Genomic DNA, 17,477 nt, shown 5'->3' with positions numbered 1-17,477 from the left:
ATTTGGATCCTTTGATCTGGAAAAGTCCCCTCTGCGCTGGGGAAGACAGAAGACAGCAAAAAAAAAACACTTTTAGCAAAGTCTTTTAATTGCTTTGAACAAATGGGGAAATATATGTGTGTGCGTGGGTGCTAACATAAACCATGATACGTCAACATAAGTGGAGAAAGTGAAAAAAATCAAAATCAACCTGGTTCAGAGGATTGCATGGCTCAGAATTCAGCAAGGGCTTTAATTCTGCTGGCTTGTTTTTAATCAACTTACGCAAGGATGAGACCAGGGGTGTCGAACCGTGGGAACTTTTAAGACTTGTGGACTTCGACTCCCAGAATTCCTCAGCCGGCTTCGCTTTGCTTTGCTGTTCTGCTGGCTGTGGAATTCTGGGAGTCGAAGTCCACAAGTCTTAAAGGTTCGACACCCCTGGATCAGAAGGAGCTATTTATTCTGTAAACCCTGAGTAGCATCCCCAGACCCTGAACTGTCTCCCCTCCCCCTAAAAACCAAGCAGGGACCCCCCCAAAAAGATTTCCGGTATGAGGCGGAGGGCTAAGCCCACCGCAAAGGGGGGGTGGGTGTGCAGTCTGCAAACCGTCAACAAGACGACTGAACCAGTTACAGGGTAGTCCTCAACTTACGGCCACCATTGAGGCCAAAGTTCCTGTTGCTGAGCGAGACTATTGTGAAATGAGCTTTGCCCCATTTTACGACCTTTTTGTTGTCCTAGTTGCTAAGTGAATCCTTGCAATTGTTAAGCCACGTGGCTGTTAAGTGGATCAGTCTTCCCTCTTTGCTGCCCGGAAGGTTGCAAAAGAGGATTATGAGACAGACAGACACACACACACGGGACACTGCAGCCGTCGTAAATATGAGTCAGTTGCTGAGCATCTCAAGTTTGATCACATGACCCTGGGGCAGTGTTTCTCAACCTTGGCAACTTGAAGATGTCCGGACTTCAACTCCCAGAATTCCCCAGCAGTGGTTAGGACAGTGTTTCGCAAATGCTGGCTGGGGAACTCTGGGAGTTGAAGTCCGGACATCTTCAAGTTGCCAAGGTTGAGAAACACTGCCCTGGGGATTGTAAGTGTGTAAACGCAAGTCCCATTGTAAGTTCGAGCAGTCACAAAATGAACTGTCGTAAGTAGAGGACTACCTGTAACAATATACGAACAGTAGGAAGAGGAGAATCCCCTCCTCCCATCCTGCTCTGCAGATCTGCCTCTTCCAGCCCCCAACATTGGTGGTCTCCAAACCCACCCCAAGCCTTCCCCAAAAGCACCACAGAGAAGGAAGACGGGGCCCACGTCCTGCTGGTGGTAACGGGGGGATCCGCCTTGGGGGTCTCCGGTGGGGTGTCGGCCCGAGGATCCATGCCAAGAAATGTCCGCCAAGAGCATCTACGTGGGCACTGCTGGGGCGCTGCATCCCTTGGGCATGCCGGTGCCTCAGGGCCCCCCCAGATCACAGTCGAATTCCAAGAAGGCAGCTGGGTCCACGGGGGGGCTCTGCAGGGGCTGCCAGCCCAGGGCGAAATCTGCCACTTGCTTCCTGAGGGTGTCGGCATCGAAGCTCATGCCACGGAAGAAGAGGTGGGCGCGGAAGTGGGGAAGGCGGCAGGGCCGGCGTTGAGGGTCCTGGCACAGGAGCTTGGAGGAGAGAAAGGGGGGGGGTTACCTGGCAACCACCTGGATCAGGGGCCTCCAACCTGGGTCTCTTTAAGACTTGTGGACTTCAACTCCCAGAATTCCCCAGCAAGCCTCCAACTTGGGCCTCTTTAAGACTTGTGGACTTCAACTCCCAGAATTCCTCAGCAAGCCTCCAACCTGGGCCTCTTTAAGACTTGTGGACTTCAACTCCCAGAATTCCTCAACAAGCCTCCAATCTGGGCCTCTCTTAAGACTTGTGGACTTCAACTCCCAGAATTCACAAGTCTTAAAGTGGCAACGGTTGGAGACCCCTGACCTGGGTAATGCTGACATAACTAGGAATTGTTCAGGTGTGGGCCTTCCTCAATCCTGGCAGGGGGGAGGGGAACACCCCCCACCTGGCACCCTTTCTCCATCTCAGCCAAGGGACCCCCGTGAATGCCCCCATCGCAGCCCTCTCTGCAAGCAGGGTCTTGGCCCAGAAATTTCAGAGGGGAGATCTGGAGGGTGGGGAGAGGGGCTTCCAGGGGAGAGGATGCAAATGGGTTGGGGGGGCTTGGGGAGGGAAGAAAGGAAACTCACCTCGCTGAGCAGGAGACGGAGGCCCCAGCTGAGCCCGGCCGGGATGGTGTACGCGCTCTGCTTCACGCTCCGCAGCATTGCCAGGTGGTCCCTCTCCGGGGGGACAGGGAACTGGGGAGGGAAAGACCCCGTTCAACCCAAGCCCCTCTGGCTGCTCAGCCACCCGACAAGCAGGGGGCAGCAGAGCTCTCCCCTCGACTCCCTGGCACAGTATGGAGACCCATAATAGCAATAGCAATAGCAGTTAGACTTATATACCGCTTCATGGGGCTTTCAGCCCTCTCTAAGCGGTTTACAGAGTCAGCATATCGCCCCCAACAGCAATCCGGGTCCTCATTTCACCCACCTCGGAAGGATGGAAGGCTGAGTCAACCTTTGAGCCGGTGAGATTTGAACCGCTGAACTGCAGAACTAGCAGTCAGCTGAAGTAGCCTGCAGTGCTGCATTTAACCACTGCGCCACCTCGGAATAGATAGTAAAAAAAAAAAGGCTTCCCAAAAAGTTGGCATCGGCACCGAAGAGGCTTAAAGAAACCAGAGTGGAGCCAGGATGGCTCAGCCCCTCCATCCCTCTCGCTTTGCTGCTTATCATAGAATCCTAGGGTCCTGGGAGATCATCTAGCCCAACCCCCTGTCCAAGGTTAAGGACCCACACTCAACCCCGGATAAATGGCTGTCTGATCTTGAGAACTTCCAGCGATCCTTCCCGACTGGCTGCCGATGGTGGAGGCAGATTCCTGGGGTGCCAAGAGACACCCCCCCCCCGATCCTGTTCCCCTCCTTACCTGCCCAGTGGCCATCGCAAACAGCAGGACCCCCAGGGACCACCAGTCGGCGGGGTGGGCGTAGGGGCCGCCTCTCAGCACTTCTGGGGCTGCCCCAAAGGAAGAGCAGAGGGTCAATGATATCGGCTGCCCGGCTGCCCCCTCCCCTCCCCTCCCCTCCCCTCCTGCCGACTGCCTTACCCATGTACTGGAGGGTCCCACAGATGGTGAAGGCTCGGCTGCCCCAGAGTAGGTGCCGGGAGAGGCCGAAATCGGCCAGCTTCAGGTGACCTGGGCCAGGTGGGGCATAAAGCAGAGAGAGATCAACGACAGGGAGTCCCCGACTTCCGACTACAACCGAGTCCAAACGTTTTGTCACTAAGCGAGACGTTTGTCGAGTTTTCTCCCATCTTATGACCTTTATGGTCACTGTTGTTAAGTGAATCACTGCAGTTGTTAAGTGAATAGCATGGTTCTTAAGTGAATCTGGCTTCCCCCACTGACTTCGCTTGTCAGAAGGTCGCAAAAGGGGATGACGTGCCCCCGGGATACGGCAACCGTCATAAATGTGAGTCAGCTGCCAAGCGTCGGAATTTTTATCATGTGATGCTTCAACGGTCGTTAAGTGTGAAAAACGGTCCAGTGCCGTTATAACTTTGGTCACTAAACGAACAGTTGTATGTGGAGGACTACCTAACTTGACCTGAGGACTTCAGCTGCCAGAATTCCCAAAGGTTCGAGTTACGACCTTAACAGAGTCCAACCACAATGGTCGTTAAGTCATCACAGTGGTAAAAATTTAGGATGTTACGATTTGCAGCAGTCGTTAGGCGAATGCTGCGTCGTTAAGCAAACCCACAGGCTCAGTTTCGCCCCACACAGAAGGAACGGTCCGTTTTCACTGTCCTGGAGCGTGGTCATGTGGCTACTTCGGTGCTAAGGGTCCGAGGGGGGCAGCCTGACCATCTGGGTCACAAGTCTCCTTTTGGGGGGGGTTGAGCGTAACTTTGAAGCATGGCTGGCGTCTTCCTGAATGCGCCAGGAATCCTGGGAGTTGAAGTCCACAGGCGGCTGCCATAATCCCCCCCCCCCCCGTATCCTAGGGGCTCCTGGCAGAAGGGAGACCCCTGCTTTTGCCCCCATGCGTGGGGGAGCGGCATGGACTTCCTGGGCCGGGGAACAGCTGGCTGAACAGCTGGCTGAAGACTGGCGCATCCCAGCCTCACGTGTCTGCCGCAGCCTTCCCAGCCGCCCGGCGTGCGTTCCACTTACTGCCCATCCCTGCAGCCGAGTCGGCTCCCTCCCCAGCCTTTTCTGAGGCCTAATTGAGGCTGCGGGGCCAGCCGGCGACCCCTCCCTCCCTCCCCCCTCCCTCCCACTGTTACCTTGTTCATCCAAAAGGATGTTTTCCATCTGCCAAGAAAGCAAAATAATAATAACAATCACAACAGGAATCAACGGAGCCCAGATTAATTCCCGGCAGCCCCCCCTCCTTCCTCCTCCTGGGGTGGAGAATTGCTTTTAAGGGGCTGCCAACAAGAGAGGGGGCAAATGCTTTGCAGCCCCTTGAGAATCGGGTTGCCCTGCCCAGCCCCTGAGCCCACTCCAGGAAGCGAGTTCGGGGTCTCCTACCTTGATGTCCCGGTGCACAATCCCCTGGTTGTGAAGGTAGGCTGCAAAAGGAGAGAGAGCGTCATAAAGGGAGGATATTTGTAACTCTGGGTTGAACTGCGGGGTCCTTGGTGCTCTCTGAGCTGGGTGGTTTTCTAACAGACATTTCGTGACCCCGCTAGGTAACATAATCAGTGCTGGAAGGGAGAGGGGTTTGTGGAGAGGAAGTGAATAGCAGTAGCAGTTGGACTTATATAGCAATAGCAGTGGACTTATATACCGCTTCATAGGGCTTTCAGGCCTCTCTAAGCGGTTTACAGAGTCAGCATATTGCCCCCAACAACAATCCGGGTCCTCATTTTACCCACCTCGGAAGGATGGAAGGCTGAGTCAACCCTGAGCCGGTGAGATTTGAACCGCTGAACTGCTGATCTAGCAGTCAGCCTGCAGTGCTGCATTTAACCACTGCGCCACCTCGGGTGGTTAGTGAAGGGAGAAGAGGAAGGAGAGGAGGATGAGGAAGACTTGGTGCCCGCTATCTTTGGCTCTTTTCTTGCAGACATTTCATGACCGAACTAGGTAATGTCATCAGGGTTAGAAGAGAAGGGGATTTACCCTCAATTTACTCCTCCTTACTAGCCCGATGATGATGACGATGTTCCCTAGCTGGGTCATGAAAAGTCTGCAAGAAACATCCCCCAGCTGAGAGGCAGCCAAGGAAAAGAGCCCTCGGAGCATCCCATAATGCCAGCTGCTTCCAGCTGTGGGGAAGGTGAGGTCCAACGTCAAAAGTTACATCATCGCTACCGTCACGGGATCCAAATCCATAACGGCCTGCAGTTATGACCATCCTGGCATCCCGGGGTCACCTGATGGCCATGGGGGGGGGGGGCCTTCCCAGCCGGCTGCTGACGAGCAGCAAAGTTAAAACTGGGCGATTCCGTTAGATGCAACGACCTGCTTCGCAGCTGCGGCACAAGAGGTTGCAAAATGGGGCAAAACTCACTTAGCAACGGTCTCACCTAGCAACGGAAATTTGGGGCTCGTGTGAGGAATAGCTGTGCGCCTCCCACTCCTGGCAATTAATTTTTACGATGACTGTGATCATAATTTATCACTTATAGCTTTTACGTACACTGAGAGGTTTTGCACCAGAGACAAACTTATTGAGTGTCCAATCACAATTGGCCAATAATTACATTATATTATTATTATCATCATCATCATCATCATTATTATGATTATGATTATTATTGCATGGTTAATCATTGGTGAGATTCTCAGCCTTTGGGGCTGGTTGGTAGCTCAACAGCTCGAGTCCTAACCAAGGACCTAGGAACCGTTAAGGTAACGTCGGAGGATAGAAGCTGTTCCAAGTAGGGAGGTTTTTTTGTGGAATCAGAATGTTCAAATCTGATAAATTTAGAATTTCCAAATAGCGAGGTAGCCCTTTAGGTATTGCTCCTCCAATTACAATCGGGACAACACACAATTTCTTTTTCCACAGTTGTTGTTGTTGTTTTATGATGATGATGATGATTGTATTAAGTGGGGTGGTGCAGTGGCCTCACAATCTGGAGGCTGTGAGTTCGATCCTAGGTAGAGGCAGATATTTCTCTCTCTGGGCATGCTGGGAATAAATTTGCTGAACAAAACTCCGCATTGGCGACAGGAAGGGCATCGGGCCAGTAAACGCTCTGCTAGCTGCATTCAGTGGCCCAGACTCCACCCCAATGCAAGGGATTGTGGGGGTCGTTAAAAGAAGATGATGATGATGCTGGCATTAAGAGGGGTTGCATCTCCTGAGCGCACTGCCCCACTTAATGCAATAAAAGGTTTATTATACCAGGCAGAGAGCCAGCATAAAAGGAAGAACAGAGGGCTGAGGTCTCGCGCAGGCAGGCCCAAGAGGCCATCTCAGGGGCAGCATCTGGGGCAGCCCCTCACTCACCCAACACCAGCACCAGCTCCGTGGCAAAGAGCCGGATGGCCCCTTCGCCCAAGGGCCCGGCCGTCTTCCACAGCGTGAAGAGATCCCCGGAGCGGCAGTAGCTGCACACTGGAAAGCATGGAGGGGAGGGAGAATAGAGACCCCCCCTCACTCAAGGGGCCTGGCAGCTCATCCTGCTCGTTGCCCCCACCCCCACCCCTCATTGCAAGAGATGAAAGACAATCCGCAGATTGGGGGGGGGCTTATAGGGATTGGCCAAATGAAAAGGGGGGGGGGAGAAGGAGATTTATGGCTGCAGAGAGGAGCAGGGAATAATCCCTGTGAGGGGATTGGAGGGAGCTGTGGAAAGGGAGGGGGCAAGCACAGGAGCAGAGGGATGTGGGGGGGGGAGTGGAAGGGGGGGGGTCTAGGCTACCTAAGCCCCCCCAGGGCAGATGCTCACTCACTAATGAAGAGATGATGCTTTCCCTGCCAGCTGTCTCCTAAACAGTGGAGGAACGGGTGGTGGACCTCCCTCTGGGGAAGGAAGAGAAACAGGGGGGGGGGTCAGAGCCAGCCAGATTGAGGGGGGGGGCTTCATTATCTGGGGGTGGGGGGGTGTAGAGAATGAGGCTGGGGACTCTGAAAATGAACTGGGCATCCCAGGGAAATCGTAAAAGCCACGGGGGTCGCGAGAAACCGGTCAGCCTCAAAGCAGCCGGGTTTTGTGCCTCCTCCGTAGGAAGGTTGGAGTGTTTTTTTTTTGGGGGGGGGGCTTTCTTTCCTTCCTAACCCCCTCAAAATCCATTGTGTAAAAAACAGGGGGGTCCAAGCTTGGCCACTGTGAAGACTTCAATTCCCAGAATTCCCCAGCCAGCTACACCAGGGGAGTCCAATCTTCACAACTGGAAGACCCCGTGGACTACAACTCCCAGAATTCTGGGTTGCAGTTGCAGGACCATGGGTCTTCCAGTTGCTAAGATTTCCCCCTTAAAGTCTTTAAAAATCACTGGACTTAAACCGCCCTCACTTCACAATCAGGAGGCTGTGAGTTCAATCCTAGGTAGAGGCCGATATTTCTCTCTCGGGGCACGATGAGAAATATCTCTGCTGAACAAAACTCCGCATTGGCAACAGGAAGGGCGTCTGGCCAGGAAAGATTCTGCTAGCTCCATTCAGTTGCCCAGACTCCACCCCAATGCAAGGGGTTATGGGGTCGTTAAGCAATGATGGTGATTAAACCGCCCTCCCCTTTCAAGCTGTGCATGACTGGGGCAGGGATAGAGTCCATGGGGCACTGCCTTTAGAACCAGCGCCTGCAAGAGTGACCGGCGTGGTCCTTCTCGATGGCCGTTGGTGGCTCCTTAAAGTCCAACCTTTGTTTTTAAAGGCGTTCCCGGGGCTGGAATTTAATTATTGCAACCTGCCAGGAATATTTAAATAAATATAAATATAAATAATATAAATAATATAAATAATATAAATAATATAAATAATAATATAAATAATATAAATAATATAAATAATATAAATAATATAAATAATATAAATAATATAAATAATATAAATAATATAAATAATATAAATAATATAAATAATATAAATATGTATAAGTATAAGTATAAATATAAATATATAAATATAAGTATAAATATAAATATAAATAATATAAATATAAATAATATAAATATAAATAATATAAATATATGTATGTGTATACATACACACACACAAACATATGAGAAATGGGAGTTTCAGCCTTTGTCAAATCCTGCCAGTCGGTTTTCAGACTGAGACAGAGGCAATATAGGTTTAATAAGTACAGTAAATAAAAATAAAAGCTATCAAATAATAAAGTAATATTGATTAGTGATTGATTTCAATTATGGGCTACCAGATCGTGAGTCCTTGGGCTAACCACTAGGAGACAGAGAGTTCCAGCCCTCCCTTGGGTATGAAAGCCGGCTGGGTGACAGGTTCAACCTACTTCGCAGGGTTGTTGTGATGGGGAAAATAGGAGGCGGGAGGAGATACTTTTGCTCCCTTGACTTACTTATAAAGCAGTCAAGGCAGGGGAAACCTATAGTAAGTAAATCATAAACACCAATAGATTCTTACAACAGCCCTGCCGAGTAAGCCAGAAGGCTATTCCGCATCTTGCCAACCGGATCACAGTGTAAGATATCCAGAACAGCTTTTGGGATCTCCTGCTTGTGCAGGGGGCTGGACTAGAAGACCTCCAAGGCCCCTTCCAATCCTTTCGTTCTATTCTAGTCGAAATGGGCAGCCCAGCGTTGCTGCTGGAGGTTCTCAGCAGGCGGAGACCCCTGTTTAGGCGGCCTGCCCCCTGTGGCCCCTCCCTGGGATCTAACGCGCCCCCCCCTCAGCCCCTTCCCCCCAAAGGCCCCCAGCCTCACCTGGATGTTGACCTCCTCTTTGCACTGCCTGACGCTGTCCCTGCGAAGGACCTCCGCTTTGGGCAACACCTGTGGGAGACACATTGGGGTGGGGGTGGGTGGGATGAGTGGGGCCTGAGACCCGAAATGGGGGGGGTGGGGGTGGGAGAAGGGACGGGGGCTCACCTTCAGCGCAAAGACCTTCGCTTGAGAGCTGTCCAGCACTTTGAGGACGGTCCCAAAGGTGCCCTTGGACAGGAAGCCCAGAATCTGGCAAGAGAGAGGCAAAGGGGTGACGGTGCAGCCCACCCCCCCCAAGACCCCTCCCCGTATCCTGAATCCGGGCACACACCTTGAGTTGCTGCTGCCGCAGTGGAGGCTGGACAGGAAACTCGGGCAGGAAGAGGGAGGCGTGGGGAGCCGTTGGCCACTCGGCCCCCGCCGCATCGGGGGTCTTCTCATCCCCCTGCCCCAGCTCTCTCTTCGGGGGGCTTCGGGGCGACAAGGCCTGCTCCAGGCCCAGCAGAGTCCCACCCAGGTGGGAGAGGAGGCGTTTCCAGCTCCGCGCCCACAGAGCATCCGGCAGAGGTCCTGTGCCGTGGCCCTGCGGAGGGGACAGAGGTGCGTGAGGGGCTCTGCCTGACGTGGGACCCCCCAAGAAGGGTCAGCGGGAGAGAAAAGACCTCCAGCAAAAGGTCCCCCTGCCCCCACCCACCCCATTTCCTGCCCCCCCATCCTGCCCGTCTTTTAATTGGCCACAATGTTTGGGATTTTGCATTATTACGATTTCTATACTTTGATTTTTTATGATTGCAAAACTCCGAGTTTCCTTGAGGGAAGATGGGCAGCCTATACATTTTATGGATAAGGATAAAAGCAGAAGGATGGGGGGGGGGGCATCTGAAATCAGCCCCGTCTAGGGGGAAATGCAATGGGGGGGGGGCATCTGAAATCAGCCCCGTCTAGGGGGAAATGCACCCCAAAGAGGGGCAAGGAATTCGGTCAGAAGCCCCCTCCCCTTTCTTAATTTGAATACCTCCCTGGGGTCCATCTGTTTTCCCTTCCCTGCAGGGCACAAAGCACCGTCAACCTCTCCCTGCCTACCTGGCAAGGCTGTTGTGAGGATGGAAGGAAGGGAGGCAGGGAAGACCAGCCGCCCACCGGGGAGGCTCCGGTCCCGGGAAAAGCAGCCAGGCACCGGGCGAGAGGGGCGCAGAGCAGAGCCCCGCTTGCGCAGAGATCGCTGGCTGCGCGGGGTCCAGACGCAGCGCAGGGTTTTCGGGCCAGCGCAACCTCGGAACAACGGCGGAGCCCCCGCTCGGCTCCCTCTGTGCAAAGCCGGCTGGACTACAATTCCCATCCTCTTTCCCAGCCGGCCACGGAAAGGAGCCCAGCTCTGGCCAGCATCCCGGGGCTGCAGCGGCCGAGGCCGGGGGGGGGGCTTTCCGGAGAGACCCCCGAGGGCCAGGAGGGGCTCCGTAGCCAGCAGGCGCCCCTCACCCTCGATGCCCCCCCCCAACTGGGTCGCCCCTTGCAGAGGGAAGCCCCCCCCCGTCCTCCTCTTAATCCGGGCGGGGGGAGCGAGGGAGCCCCCCGCCCGCTCGCCCCCCTCGCCTGCCCGGGCATGGAGCCCCCTCCCCACTTAAGGGCTCCCCGCCCCCGCCGCTGCGCGACCCCGGGACCCCCCTCCCTCCCCAGGGCTTCCTCGGTGGGGGGAAGGTGCAGCCGCGACCCCCTCCCCACTTGGGGGCGCAGGAGGCGCTCTGCACGTGCTCTGCCTGCCTTACCCGCAACTTCGTGGGGAAGCCCCGTTGGGGAGGCTCCGCGGCGGGGTTGCTGCCGGCGGCCCCCATCTGGGCTGCGGCCGGTGGGCGCCCTCGGAGGAGCGGAGGCCCCGCGGTAATCCCGCTTACGTAAAGCCCCGCGCCGCTAATCCCCCGGCCGCAGCCCTTCGGCCCCGCCCCTTATGCAAAGCCCAGGGGGGCGCCCCGCCCCGCCGCCCGGGAGGCCCCGCCCCTGCCTGGCAATTCAAGACGTTCCCGCGCTGGGAAAATCCGCCCAAGAGGCGTGGCCTTCCGGAGCTCGCACCGGATTGGCTATGCGCGGCCAAGCCGCACCCTCCTCTTCTGCATAACACGAGCGCTCCCGCCCCGCCCCTCAATCGATGCTCTGGCTGGCTCCCTTCTTTCCCTCTACAATGGCTGTGGCTGTGGCCGATGGGACCTGCAGTGCAACATCTGGATGGCTTGGCTGGAGACTCCCGAAGGCACCTCTGGTGGGAAAGCTATAAGCCTCCTCTAGGCAGCCTCTGGGGCTCTTCATGCAAACAAACAGGAGAAAATCTGCTAAGAAAGGGGAATATTTTGCAGCTCAGGGGCTCTCTGGCAGACGTCTCGTGACCCAACTAGGGAACATCAGCAGTGCTAGAAGGGACGGGGTTGAGGAGGAGGAAGAGGAAGGAGGTGAGGAGGAGGAGGAGGAGGAGGAGAGGAGGGAAGAAAGGAGAGGAAGAGAGGAGGAGGAGGAGGAGAGGAGGGAAGAAGGGGAAGGAGGAGAATGAAGATTGATTGATTGATTGATTACATTTAATCAATCAATCTTCATTCTCCTCCTTCCCCTTCTTCCCTCCTCTCCTCCTCCTCTTCCTCCTTCCTCTCTTCCTCTCCTTTCTTCCCTCCTCTCTTCCTTCTCCATCTCCTCCTCGAGGAGGTGAAGCAGGAAGAGGAGGGAGGGAGGGAGGGGGCAGAAGAGATCCAGGGGCTGCTCCCCCAAAAGAGGAAGGAAGGGGCTGCTCCAAGGACCCACCTGAGCAGCTGGGCTGAAGGAAGAGGGAGGCCAACGGAGGCAGCCCCCTCTTTCCTGGCCGTCCCCCCCCTTAACACCTTGGCTTCCTCTGCACCCCCACAGGGGGTCTCCAAACGAGCCCAAACGGACCTTAAGTGAGTCATGGGTTAAGGGAGTTTTGCCCCGTTTAACGACTTTTCTTGCCACGTTTCTTCACTGAATCCCTGCAGTTCATTTAGTAGCAGAACGAAGGGAATCCCTGCGCTTGTTAGCCTCGCTGTCGCTGAGTGAATCCGACTTCCCCATTCACTTGGCTGGTCAGGTGGTCGCGAAAGGGGATGGCGAGACCCCAGGGACGCTGCAACCGTCATAAATGCGAGTCAGCCGACGGATGTTGCAATGGGCGCAAGTGTGAAAAACGGTCATGAGCCGCCTTTTTTCAGTGCTCTTGTAACTTCAGTCACTAAGCGAAATGTTGTAAGTCAGGGACTGCCCTGTTTTAGGACACCCGGTGGGGTTTTATAGCTCAGAGGGTGAGAAATGCGTCGGCTGAGTCCCAGCAGTCTTGACTGACGGGGCTTGGAGCGTCCTGGGGACCCCCTGCATTGACCCCCCCCTCCAAGAGCTCTGGGCAGATTCCAAGGGGAGGAAAGCAGCTGGATCCACTCATGGTCCTCGGCTCCAGGAGGCAGCCAGTCCTTGACTTACAACCACCACGGAGCCCAAACTTTATGTTGCTAAGCGACACATTTCTTAAGTGAATTTTGGTCTGTTTTACGGCCTTTCTTGCCACGCCTGTTAAGTGAATCACTTTGGTAAGTGAATTATGTTGTTAAGTGAGTCACGCAGTTGTTGAATGGATCCGGCTTCCCCCGTGACTTTGCTTGCCAAAAAGGTCGCAAAAGGGGGTCTTGCGACCCGGGGGACAACTGTGGCCGTCGTAAATATGAGTCAGTTTCTGAGCGTCTGAATTTTGCTCAGGCGACGACCATGGGGATGCGGCAACGGTCGTAAGTGGGGGAAAGTGGTCATAAGTCCTGTTGTAATTTGAACGGTCAGTGGACAAATTGCTGTAGGTCACTTGATGGCTACACTTTTTGTTGTTGTGTGCCGAAAGCGCCCGTGCGTCCACACCCATAATGCAATGTGCACGTGACCCCCCCGCCCCACTGCCCATGCGTGGGGGGGGGGGCTTTTGCACCCTGTTTTGGGCCTCGTAGGCCTCCCTGCAGGCTCCTAGGACCAAAAAGGGACCGTGGGGGAACACACTTCGGCATCCCCCTATAGCCCCTGGGTATGTGCTTGCAACCCTGCCCCCTGCATGGGCGTGCGACACCCCCCCCCCCCAGTGCCCTCCCTGTCCATGTGCAGCAGAGACCCGAAAATCAGCTGGCCAGTAGGAGGCCACACGCACGCATGGGGGAGCTGAGCTGGGGCAACAGCCGACATGGCTCTGGGTGCCACTTCGGGGGCAGGTGCCATAGATTTCCCATCCCAGTGGTCGGTCGATCTGGGGCTCCCCCAAGGCTGCTGGAGGGTGAGATTGACCCAAGAGGCGGGGGGAGGGATGGGACTGGGGATGGCATGAGGTGGGGAGGGGGCATGTTAGCAATATAATCTAACGGTTGGGTTGGCAATATATCAATCATGTAACAATGCTGTACCTGTTTCTTTAAATCATGCTGTAAATGTGATTGGTTGCTGTTTCCTCAATCGGCCATAAGAGGGAGCCAGAATCACTGTTAGATGCTGATCTGATCTGAGTGTTTGGAAGCTGGCTGTTCGAAGTGCCGTGTGGTGATCAGTGTGAGCTATTGTAAGTTTTGCTAGCAAACTTTGTGTACCGAACTGTTTGTGTGATTATGGACTATGTTATTTGGATTATCCCTTGACTGAAAGACTTTGATGGCTGACTGTCTTATCCGTGTAGGATTTGGACTGTTTGATGGACTCTGATACCTCTTATTTCCATGAAAGTAGAAGCCTATTTAAACTGTGGTGTCTCTCTATGCTGGTTTGTGTGTTCTCCAACACAACTCTCACAACGCTTCTCTGAACGCACTCGCTCTCCCAACGGGGAGCTTTCCTAACAGGGCAGATTCGGGGGTTGGGGGGGAGGAGAGCAATGACGACAGGAGACGTCTCCAAATGATAAACTCTGTTATTTAAACTCTCCCTTCCCTTCCCCACCGCCTGGCCTTCGGAGGACTCCCCAATGCTCTCCAGGGCCTGGTCCCACACACGCCTGGGGCCCTCGGGGCCCATTCGGTCTCCGTCCAGCGCCCGGCCAACAGGGCCTCCCGCCGAGAGCACCCCCCGCCCCGGCCGTCCTGGTCTCCCTGCTGGCAGGCCCCGCGGCCTCACTTGCGCCGGCTGAAGATGGACTTCTTGCCCGGGTTTTTCTCGCCCACGCTCAGGCCGATCAGCAGCCGGGCCTTCTCATCCTCCTCCTGCTGCTGCACCACCGGCCCCTCCAGCTTGCTCTCCTGCCTCCCCCGGGACTCCGTGCCCACCGCGGGCTTCAGGCGCAGCTTCTCTTTGATGACCTGGTGGGGGGGGGAGGAGGAAGGAGAGATGGGGATGAGAGGGAGGGAGGGGGAAGGAAGGAAGGAGAAGGGAAGGGGAGAGGGTGGAGGAAGGTGGGGGGGAGAAAGGAAAGGAAGGGGGAGGGAGGGGAGGAGGTAGGCGAGGGGGGGGAAGGAAGGGAGGGAGGAAGGAAGAAGAGATGGGAATGAGAGGAAGGAAGGATATGGGAATGGGAAGGAGGGAAGGAAGGAGAGATGGGGATGAGAGGGAGGGAGGGGGAAGGAAGGAAGGAGAAGGGAAGAGAAGGGGAGAGGGTGGACGGAGGTGGGGGGGGAGAAAGGAAAGGAAGGGGGAGTGAGGGGAGGAGGTAGGCGAGGGGGGGGGGAGAAGGGAGCTGAGCCGGTGTGTTAGGCTTTCACCTGCTTTCTCCTCCTCCCGGGTAATGCACCTCCCATAATCCCCAGCCCAGGCAGAAGTATCGGGGGGGGGGGGCACAGCTGCCATGAAAAGTGCCGTCCTTGCAAAGCTTGCCAGCTGCAGGGGGGAGGGGGGTGGCTCTCCAGTCTCCGCGGCAGCTGCGTGTGCGGCCTGGAGGAGGATGGGCTTTGGGGTCCCTGCGGCCTCCCTTACCTGGGCCACCAGGGCCTTCCGGCTGTCCCGCTTGACCGCCATAGCAAAGTCCAGCCACGTCCAGGTGTTGTTGTGGTACTCCAGGCACGGCAGCACCAGGTTGAGCTCCCCCCAGTCCACGCTGTTCTTCTCTCCCTGCAGCCACCGGAGGGAGGAGGGGGAGTCAGAAAGCCCCCCCCCCTCTGCCTCCCAACAACGGCAGCCCTGCGGGACTCACGGCCACAAGGTGCCCTGAGGGAGGGGAACCCAGCAGATCCTCTGGAGAAACAGCCCCCCCCCCCACACGCACCTTGTAGCTGACGCAGAGGGGCACCTGGGGGATCTTGATGTAGATGAAGGAGTTGTTCATGGCCGCCCGTTCCTTCATCTTCTCAATGTCGTCCACCGGGTACTGGGGGGGGAGGGGGAGCCATTACAGCCAGCCCAGCACCCCCCCCTGCCCCAAGATTTGGGGCTTGATTGTGGTCGTAAGTTGAGGACTATCTGTGTAGTTTATGGACAGACAGGCGGACGGACGGATGGGGCAGCCTCCTCCGGACCACATTCAGGGCAGCCTTGACCGAGAAATGACCACCTGCCAGGCCCAACCCGGCTCCCCCTCCCCCCGCCTGGATGTCTCCGTGGGAAGCAGGCCTTGCATGGAGGCCCTCCCAACACCCCTGCGAGGCAGGACGGGCTGGGGAGCCACTGCCCAAAATTCCCCTCCGTGGCTGAGGATGGGCTGCCTCACCTCCCACTGCCTTTGCCCTCGCCCCAGCGGCCTCCAGGGGCCCCTCCCTCTAGGGCACTTCTAGATGGTCTCTGCAAGCAAGACCCTACACACACACACACACACACACGCACGCACGCACGCACGCACACACAGAGTCTCCGAACCCAGAGTGCCTCCGGGATGCCTTGCTTGGCCGAGAACCAAGCCGTCCCTACCTCAGGTGTTTTGCGGAAGGAGCGCCTGACCCCCGAGGTCCGATTCAGCCCTTGGCCCTTCCCAGAGCCCAGCGAGTCTTCGGAGACCATCAGCTGCCGCGGCTTCACCACCGGCATCCCTGCACATCCGGGAGAAAAACTCTCGTCAGAGGAGGAAACCGGGAATCATGGTTGGCCTCGCTTTGCCCCTTCGGAGGGGAGGGGGAGGGGGGGGTCCCTTTTGTGCTCACCCGTGGTCACCAGCTTCGACTTGTCCTCTTCGTCGCCCACCTCCTCCTCCTCCACGTTGCGTCCGGGGAAGAAGAAGCCCATCATGCGGTGGAAGAACTGGTGGGTCAGCTGGATGGTCAGTGGTACCACGTTGACCTGGTTGGGGGTCGGGAGGTGGAGAGGGACAGAGATTAGGCTCCCGGCTTGCAAAAGGGGTGGTGGTGTCACAGCCCTCTTTTCTTTGGGGGGGGGTCTTTGGCCTGCCACACTTTCCATTAGTCGACTATGCCTTTTTCTATGGTGGGGAAACGGGAGGGGGGGATTATAGGGAGTTAGATGAGATGCAGTCATAACAAAATCCCTTTCTAGAAAACCAAGGTCATCCTTTGTCCTTGCATCTCTGCACCTGACCGGAACTGGATGGGTGGGAGATTGGACCGTGGGATGGACTTGTGGGTGCGGGGGGCAGGGGGGGGGGGCAAGATCTTGAACTTTCAACTGGGTGGGGGAAACCGGGAAGCTTTCAGATTCAGGTTTTCTCAGATGTGCCAACGTGGCTCTCTTCATAAATTGGAACTTTGAGGAATCCTTTGCCTTGGATTCTGATTTAATTTTGGGTGCCATTTGGAAGCCTGGCGCTTGGCCCCGCTCACCTCTAAGTGTTCCTTGATGGAAATGCCGCCCACTGGCGGTCGGACCTTGCTGAAAATCCGCAGGGCCAGCTGGCGTCCCGACTGGCAGGCGCTCTGCGGCCGGAGAACCACCTACGGGGAACATACCAGGGGGTCAAAATCCCCCTCCTTGCTTGTAGGCACCCTGAAGAGTGTCCAGAGGGGTCCTAGGATAACTGCTCGCGGGATGAGACTTACCCTTCGGGCAGGGGTCCTTCTCCAAGCTGGCTGGTTTGCTCCCGGACGTCTCACTACCAAACTGGGTGACGTCTTCAGTGAGGTTTTGGGGTGAAGTTCCTGGTTGAATCGCACGGGCGGTTCTGGTCTTGTGACTTGGTGACTTTTGAGGCATGGAATTCAAGGGGGGGGGGGGGAGCAGGTGGTCCGTCCTGGTTTTCAGTTGTTGGTTCTGATGGTTTCCCACCTCAAGAGGCTTCACCCCAAAACCCCACTGAGGAGGTCACCCAGTTTGGTAACAGAACGCCTGGGAGCAAAACGGCCAGCTGGCAGAAGGGACCCCCTGCCAAAACCTACGAGCCACAAATATTCTCCACAATCTTTAAGAGTTGCACTAATAGAATCAAGACCAGGTGAAGAGTTAATGCCACTTTATAATGCCCTGGTAAGGCCACACTTGGAAACCGGCATTGGTCACCACGATGTAGAAAAGATGCGGAGACTCTGGAAAGAGTGCAGAGAAGAGCAAGAAAGAGGATTAAGGGACTGGAGACTAAAACATATGAAGAACGGTTGCAGGAACTGGGTAGGTCTAGTTTAATAGAAAGAAGGACCAGGGGAGACATG

The 17,477-nt window shown here is 55.7% G+C and overlaps 2 protein-coding genes across 2 annotated transcripts in view; both read right to left on the bottom strand.

Moving 5' to 3' along the window:
* Positions 1-1,442: 1,442 nt before the first annotated feature.
* On the bottom strand, positions 1,443-10,778 carry RSKR (ribosomal protein S6 kinase related). The gene is made up of 12 exons (XM_032216158.1): positions 10,713-10,778; positions 9,278-9,529; positions 9,112-9,195; positions 8,947-9,015; positions 6,997-7,066; positions 6,551-6,658; positions 4,621-4,661; positions 4,374-4,401; positions 3,190-3,279; positions 3,010-3,098; positions 2,226-2,336; positions 1,443-1,643 (listed from the first exon to the last, which is right to left on the bottom strand). The coding sequence occupies exons 1-12, from the start codon at positions 10,776-10,778 to the stop codon at positions 1,443-1,445; spliced, it is 1,209 nt and encodes a 402-aa protein (XP_032072049.1).
* Positions 10,779-13,852: 3,074 nt separating this feature from the next.
* The window catches only part of KIAA0100 (KIAA0100 ortholog), a 39,216-nt gene continuing 35,591 nt past the window's right edge, over positions 13,853-17,477 (bottom strand). The window contains exons 29-34 of the mRNA XM_032216157.1: positions 16,656-16,766; positions 16,023-16,158; positions 15,793-15,911; positions 15,155-15,256; positions 14,866-15,000; positions 13,853-14,255 (exon numbers count right to left, since the gene is read on the bottom strand). Coding sequence (XP_032072048.1) covers positions 14,070-14,255; positions 14,866-15,000; positions 15,155-15,256; positions 15,793-15,911; positions 16,023-16,158; positions 16,656-16,766 — 789 coding nt within the window. The 3' untranslated portion in view covers positions 13,853-14,069. The remainder of the gene's footprint in view (positions 14,256-14,865; positions 15,001-15,154; positions 15,257-15,792; positions 15,912-16,022; positions 16,159-16,655; positions 16,767-17,477) is intronic.

The sequence above is a fragment of the Thamnophis elegans genome, chromosome 4 (assembly GCF_009769535.1).
Source record: "Thamnophis elegans isolate rThaEle1 chromosome 4, rThaEle1.pri, whole genome shotgun sequence".
Taxonomy (NCBI): domain Eukaryota; kingdom Metazoa; phylum Chordata; class Lepidosauria; order Squamata; family Colubridae; genus Thamnophis; species Thamnophis elegans.
This window is presented reverse-complemented; position numbering and strand designations above follow the sequence as displayed.